This window comes from Poecilia reticulata, linkage group LG23 (genome assembly GCF_000633615.1).
Source record: "Poecilia reticulata strain Guanapo linkage group LG23, Guppy_female_1.0+MT, whole genome shotgun sequence".
NCBI lineage: Eukaryota > Metazoa > Chordata > Actinopteri > Cyprinodontiformes > Poeciliidae > Poecilia > Poecilia reticulata.
Genome location: NC_024353.1, coordinates 9,348,958 through 9,356,260, shown reverse-complemented (window position 1 = coordinate 9,356,260; position 7,303 = coordinate 9,348,958). Strand labels below are relative to the sequence as shown.

Genomic DNA, 7,303 nt, shown 5'->3' with positions numbered 1-7,303 from the left:
TCAATAGGCCCACAATCCACATGTCTTTTGAATTATCCACTTGATCTTTCTCTCTTTTTTTTTTTTTTTTTTCCAAATGAGTAGTGAGGAATTCCCACGGGACCTAGGAGCAACTGCATGACCCATGCTCGTGTCAAAATGACGTCAAAACAGCTGCCTGACTTTCCCCTCAACTATTTGACCAAATCAAGTGAGAGAGCAGTAGTTATTGATCAAGTCAACCTTGATCAAGGCAAAGTCTTACATTCTGTTGATTGTTAAGACGCTGCGAAAGATTGAGACTGGAGCACAACCTAGATAATACAATCTCAGATGACGGCTCAATCAAAGCCCATATCTTAATCCAATTAAAAAGCGTTGTGGCAAAAACATTCAAATCGTTGCCCGTTACATCACAAAGTCTTAGCATGACTACAGAAGTTGCAGACTAAGATTAATGCAACGATGTAAAGTCTGAGGTGAACACAAACTCATTATTGGGCCAAATTCAAAAGGTCTGAAGCGTCTTTTGAATTCAGCAAGAAGGTAGGTGAAGGAGTGGAGGGGCGCCTCATCAGTTATTGATCAAATCATTTGAGTATGCAGAAACAGCTGTTACAATTAAATACAGAAAATGCAGACTTGAAATAAATTTTCTGTCATTGTTCTGGCGCCTTCTCTAGCATGGCGCCCCCATGCATCACATGTAGTTGTTGCATCGATGTGTAATGACAAAGACTAAATATCTTTGGGCCTGGTTCATTCTTATCTGGTTTCCCTCTATGAATTTGCATGACTCCAGACACACCTAAATGAAGTATTTCGTTCCACCTGTTGGACATGCTTGTGGTGGAATGCGCCAGGCGTATTCCATGCGTTTCATTGTGATCCAGACTTCTTTCAGCCCAGCGATTTTATAAAAAACTCAAATAAGCCGGTAACCCAGAACAACGAAGTAGCTCCAGTTCACCTGTTCAGACTTGTTTGGACTGTAGGAGGCCGTGCATGAAAGAGTTTTCAAAGTTCAAGGGTGCGGAAGAGTTTAAAAACCCTTAGAGAAGAGGAATACATTCAAATAAAACTGAGCTTTTTAACCAATTACTATTGGTAGGATCTTTATCATGGAAGGACGCTGCAGGATAGGTGGAAAACGTGCAGTATATCTGCAGGAAATAGGTTGTTGCCAGCATCGGTGCAGGCTGTGCATATTTCCTTTGAAGCACAATCCATTAAACCTTTGAACATCTTTATGCAAATGTATCATGAGATAAAAACAAACAAACCCCTGAGGTTCCATCATACATCCCCACATAATCTGCATGCACATAGTAGTACATCCCATAACATGCAAATGAATAAAATACTGTACATATATGGTGAGACTGCTCACCAAGGCAACCTAGAGGCCTAAATAATGCAAATACTATCCCAAAGTTATGCTGTCAGTACCCACATGAGTTGCAGATCAACTGTTTAATGTGGATCGCTGCAGTTCAACATATAGGCTGCTAATCTGCTCTCATAGTGTGTGTGTGTGTGCGCGTGTGTGTGTGCACATTTACATAACATTCCAGCCGTATAGCGAGATAGCATTCCCTGGAACTCCCTGATGCTTCTGTTTGGCTAGCGAGTGGCACACGCCCACACGCACGCTTTCATGCAGAGAGGGCATCAAAGGTAGCACAAGATAAAAAGTGGAAAGTTCACAGAGAAGCAAGGCCACGTTCAATGTTTGACATTAAAACTGGAAAGTTTACGTGCCGGAATGGACCAGCTGGCTCCTCGAGCGCTCTGATTACATTCCCATGTGCTTGCGCTTATTGTTATGATGCTGTGAGCCACTGGTGTGTGTTCATACTCCTGTCTGTGAACGGCTCGGCGTTCTCCTGCAGCATCCCTAGAAATGCCAAGTAGCGCATTAAAGTTTCATCAATAAATATTTGAAAGGAACACACGAGTCGTTGGAAAATTACTGCGTGCACGTGCGTTGTAGCAGAGAAATTGAGAAAATTGGAATTTGATGGCAACAGAAGAATGAATATACTTCAGATTTATGCTTCTTTTTATACTTTCTAATACTATGCAATTAATATTTAACAATACCGATTATAAAAAAGTAAAACTTAACAAACAAAAACTAAATAAAATCTAATTAATATAAAATATATCCACACATTTATGACATTAATGTCTAAACTTTAGATTAATCTCAAAATACAAAGTACAGTTCCAATCAATGGAATGTAAACGAACAGCCTTAGTGGGCGTCAGTAGATCTAACTTCACAGCTACAACACATCAGCTGCCATAGTTTGTGTTGTGCGTCTTCCTGCTGCAGAGCTGCAGAGGCAAAGAGAAGGGAGGGAGGGAGAGATGGAGAGAAATTGCCGCCACGTGCGCTCAAACAACTCCTTTATTATGAAAACTTTTCCTGGATTGGTCGAGATACGAAACACTGTATTTATAGACGTTATCTAATTGGCTGTCCCCTCCGAGTCGATAGGATAACACAGCGCGCAGCCTCCAGACAAGGGATTCTTGGGCGTCTCGTACTATGAGAAAGTAGTGCGTCTGAAAAATACATATTTCGAAGGAATCTTTCCATAAAAATCAATTAAGATCTATGAAAATTCACACATAGTCAATTTTAAATTTCATTTGTCAAATATTTTCAAGCTATGTTTTAAAATTTGGGTGGAAATATTTGTTGTTGGAGCGGAGGGATACCAAACCTCTAGGTTACGCGTCAAAATATTGGCTTGGGAAGACCGCGCCAAAGCACAGACAGCGGCCACTCTCCGGGATAATAACACACCGCAGTGGCCCCTTTAAACTCACTGTACACTTTGTACTCTCATGCTACACGTCTCCGTACGGACTTTCTCTTGATTTACAAGGCGGCTTGTTTTTGTTGGGAATACCTGACGTCGAGACACAGGAGTCGGAATTGATGCCGGTTTTCGGGAAATAGTGTGCGACTTAACGGTCGTGACACGACTTTCTCGTCGGGCACCGTGTGCGGCGGAGTTGGCGCACAGCGTGGACTGGATTGCCCACACGGTCCGCAGCACCGTTTCTGAGCCTACTACTGTTCTTGCTTCTGGTGACTTTTTAGAACAAGCCGAACAGGACTCGTCTACGCCGGCATCTTTCAGCTCGAATATGCTGCTGTCAAAGTTTGGTTCATTTTCGCACATTTGCACTCCCTCGAGTATGGACCACCTACCAGTGAAGATCCAGCTCCCGCCCGGTATGTCGCCGCTTCGCTTTCCATGTTGGATTTCTCCTCCCAAGACATAATTATTTAAGCGAATCTGCTTCACTTTCAACTGACCAATTGGTGGAAATTATTCTCATTTCCCCCTTTTTACTTGCAGTCAAAGTGGAGAAGGAGCCTTTCGAGAAGGTTTACCAAGTGGGCTCGGTGCTCGGCAGCGGAGGGTTCGGGACGGTGTACGCCGGCAGCCGGATTTCTGACGGCGCACCGGTGAGGATTTCACGAGGGGTTTTTAGTGCAGATAACGTGGGTTTGAATGTGCACTTTTTAATGTGTGCTCTTTCGTGTTTTCCCAGGTTGCTGTGAAACATGTCGCGAAGGAGCGAGTAACAGAGTGGGGCACAATTGTAAGTGTGTGGTTTGTTTTGGTTCCCCCACCCCCTCGTGTTGCAGCTGGGTGCGGGTGTTAATATTATTATCTGTCTTGTACTATTGTTATTAAACGACGCCATCTTTTTTTTTTTCTTTTTTTCTTTTCTTATTACAGAACGGAGCTATGGTGCCGCTGGAAATCCTGCTGCTGAAGAAGGTCAGCTCGTCTTTTCGGGGAGTTATAAAGCTGCTGGACTATTATGAGCGTGTCGACGGCTGGCTCATCGTTATGGAGAGGCCGGAGCTCGTGAAGGACCTGTTCGACTTCATCACCGAGAAGGGAGCCCTGGACGAAGACACGGCGCGGGGCTTTTTCTGCCAGGTTCTGGAGGCGGTCAGGCACTGCTACAGCTGCGGAGTAGTACACAGAGACATCAAAGATGAAAACCTGCTGGTGGACCTACGCACCGGGGAGCTCAAGCTTATTGATTTTGGCTCAGGGGCGATTCTCAAGGACACTGTCTACACTGATTTCGACGGTAAGCGACGCTTGTTACTATTACGGGATGTCACGGTGCTTATCCGTGGTGGGATTTCATGAATGTAATTATTTTTATGCATCCGTGTGGGCCGAGGTGTGTTTGTGCCCTTGATGCTCCGGCTGTGCTATATTCAGACGCGGAGGCGATAACGAGGCTGTGACGCAGTGATCCGTTTTTGGTCGAGGGTTTTCCTCACCAACATCTCGCGCGCATTAATATTAGAAATGCGAACCGGATGATCATGATGATGCTGCTGCTGCTGCTTCTGCTCCAGACAAATCTCAGTGAATATTTACGGAGGTGACTCATCGATTTTTTTTTTTTTTCCCATGTTTTTTTTTTTTTTATCGGTGACGCATTAATCTCTAGTGAGCCGGATTGTACTTTAATGTTTCCGGTCAGGATGTTGTCATGGTAGCCTGAGTCACGGTGTGTGCAGTGGTGGTGTGGATCTAAAGTCAGTGCCACCTAACATCTGTTTGTTGTGAAACTAGAGTCGAGGCTTCACGTGATGGGCTCACGTTGCTTTAGTTTTTTCCAAGCGCGCCACAAGGGGGTGGCAGGAGGGGATTGGCCACCCCTAGGAATTTGCATAATGTGTTTTTTAAACGAATTTAAGAGATTGAGGAGAGATTACACTTCAAAAAGCTGCAGTTTATACACGCCACAGCATGTCAGTTTTTATTCCACACACCCAAAATCCTGTCATTACTAGCGCTGCTGCCTTTTTTGGGGTGTGTGTGTGTATGCAGTCCACTGTGATTCTGTTTTGTGGTTTTTGTGAGCCAACCCTTTGCTTACGCTACTCCTCATCAAATCCCCAGGTACAAGAGTCTACAGCCCGCCAGAGTGGATCCGCTTCCACAGATACCACGGCAGGTCGGCAACGGTGTGGTCGCTAGGCGTGCTGCTCTACGACATGGTGTGCGGAGACATCCCCTTCGAGCAAGACGATGAGATCCTCAAGGGGAGGCTTTACTTCAGGAGAAGGATCTCAGCTGGTGAGTGTATACAAGTGCATAGCTGGACTCTGTTGCCCTCTAGCATTATTTAGTGGTATAGCAGTCTACTACATAATATAGGTCCATCCATACAAAAGTTAATAATGACACTCTAGGACAACCCTCTTTCTTCAACAAGAGAACTACTTTTTTTTTTTTTTTTTTAGAAGTTCCTCCATACATTTCAATAATGCAACATCTACTTTGAAGAATTTATAATAAGTCTAAAATTCGTTCCAGATAAGACCAGTCTAATTAGACCCACTTAAGTCCAATGTATAAGTAAAGCCTTTATTCCATTGGGAACTTATTGAATGCAGTTCAGACGCATGTAAAACTGAAATAAACCTTAAGTGGGGAAATAGGAATTGTCTTACAGTTCTCCCCATAACATGGACATACCAGTAAGCAAGAAAAAATTATTTCTGTTGCCTCTCACTGACACAGTGGCGCCCTAGGTGGAGAGCCACATGATAAATTGCTAGTAACCTTTCCATAAGCTTATGTTTAACTCAGTTGATGTTTCCTCTCACAGAGTGCCAGCAGCTGATCAAATGGTGTTTGGCCCTGCGGCCCTCTGACCGGCCCACTCTGGAGCAGATCTGCGACCACCCCTGGATGAGGAACACGGCGGAGTCGCCCAAGTCACCAGAGGAGCCCGCGGCTGGAGAAATCCGCCTCAGAACCATCGACACGGACTCTTCGTCAAGCACAAGCTCGAGCAAGGAAAGCCTCTGAGCGCGGCTCCGATGGGACTCTGTGGACTTTGTGAAGAAATAAAGTGTGAAGGGGTGTGAGGGGGAGGGGGGGTGAAAAGAGGGGACAGACACGGACTTCTGCCTACCCTGAACTGTCAGTGGCCATGTGGTTTACTCATCTGGCCCAGAGAGAAAACAGGAAATAAAAATACTTTTTTTTTTTTTTTTCCTCTTTTGTAGGGAATTTTTTATTTATTTTTGTTGGTTACACTTTATCTTATTCGTCCCCATCCTCCCCCCCTTTTTTATTTTCCAATTCAGTTCATTATACTTGTTTCCAAATGGGGAACATTTTGCTGTTTGGGTGGTCTTACCAGCACTATTTATTTCCCCTCCCTTTCTTTATATTACTAGGCAGATATATATATATATATATATATATATATATATATATATATATATATATATATATATATATATATATATGTACATATATAGAGCTGGCAAGGCCCTCCTATTCAGACTGCTCTCATAGAGCTTGGAGAAGAGTTTTTATTTAAATGTTTTAATTTTGATTTTGGAGTGCCTTTTTTTTGGAAAGCTGCTTTTCTTGGGGGGACTATTTTTTTTTTTGTCAACAACCAACAGTGGGGGTGTGGGTTGTGGCCTGTGGCGTGGTGGTTAGATTGTCTGTGCTGTGATGGAAGAGGCTTCAAGAAGTAGATTTTTTTTTCTTTTAATTATAATTATTTTATGTGACGTTTTTGTTTCCTCCCCCCTCTTCTCTTCATCACTGTAAGCCAACGCCTCCCGATCCTAGAGGGGGAGGTGGAGTTTAAGTGGAGAGAAGATTGGGTGGGCAGGTCCTGAGGGGTTGGAGAAGTGGGGCGGGGGGCTGTTTCTTACAACAAAATACTTGAAAGCACCTCTTGTCGATCTCTGTAAACGCTGCTTATTCACGCTATAGCCTGAACAGGTGTTTAGTAAACCGAATCCTGTCTTTTCTGAATGTCTACAAAATGTCAACATACACCTTCCTTCTCTCCCCCCCTGACCCCCCGCGCTCCACCTTTTCCCTCCCCCATGCCTGTTGCAGGGCGAAGATGGGGAGGGGCAGTGGTACTTCTTTTTGCCTCCCACCATCTCACTGCTTGACACCACGTGCCCACCTTCCTCCCTCCCCCCTGGCATCCCTAAGGGTTTGGGGGTTTAGATGCACAATCAATGCAATATTCATGGGTTCAATTGTTTTTTGTTTTTTTTTTTTCCTACAAATATTGTACAGCGTGTTTTTATTTTATTTTCCCTTCCTTCCTTCTTTTTTTTTTTTTTTTTTTTTGTGTGCGTGTACATTTTTTTTCTCTCCATTTGCATTTAATTTATTCATAAACATGTAGACATTCCACACTCTGTGGCTATTTATTTATTTATTGTCTATGCTTAAAAACCCTTCCTGGCCCTCCACAAACACACAAAAATTTGCATAACCCACTT

General features: G+C 43.7%; 1 protein-coding gene across 1 annotated transcript; it reads left to right on the top strand.

The window, feature by feature from the left end:
- Positions 1 to 2,749: 2,749 nt before the first annotated feature.
- pim3 (Pim-3 proto-oncogene, serine/threonine kinase) lies at positions 2,750 to 6,623 on the top strand. Its single transcript, XM_008401139.2, has 6 exons — positions 2,750 to 3,229; positions 3,357 to 3,466; positions 3,553 to 3,603; positions 3,744 to 4,107; positions 4,935 to 5,111; positions 5,647 to 6,623. Exons 1-6 carry the CDS (start codon positions 3,142 to 3,144, stop codon positions 5,847 to 5,849), a joined length of 993 nt encoding a protein of 330 aa, XP_008399361.1. The 5' UTR covers positions 2,750 to 3,141; the 3' UTR covers positions 5,850 to 6,623.
- Positions 6,624 to 7,303: the final 680 nt, after the last annotated feature.

Bases quoted from the DNA above. Each gene is read 5' to 3' on its own strand.
- pim3 (XM_008401139.2), top strand. From the start codon at position 3,142: ATGCTGCTGTCAAAGTTTGGTTCATTTTCGCACATTTGCACTCCCTCG. The intron at 3,604-3,743 runs GTAAGTGTGTGG...TTCTTATTACAG, and splicing joins TAACAGAGTGGGGCACAATT to AACGGAGCTATGGTGCCGCT. The intron at 4,108-4,934 runs GTAAGCGACGCT...TCAAATCCCCAG, and splicing joins TGTCTACACTGATTTCGACG to GTACAAGAGTCTACAGCCCG.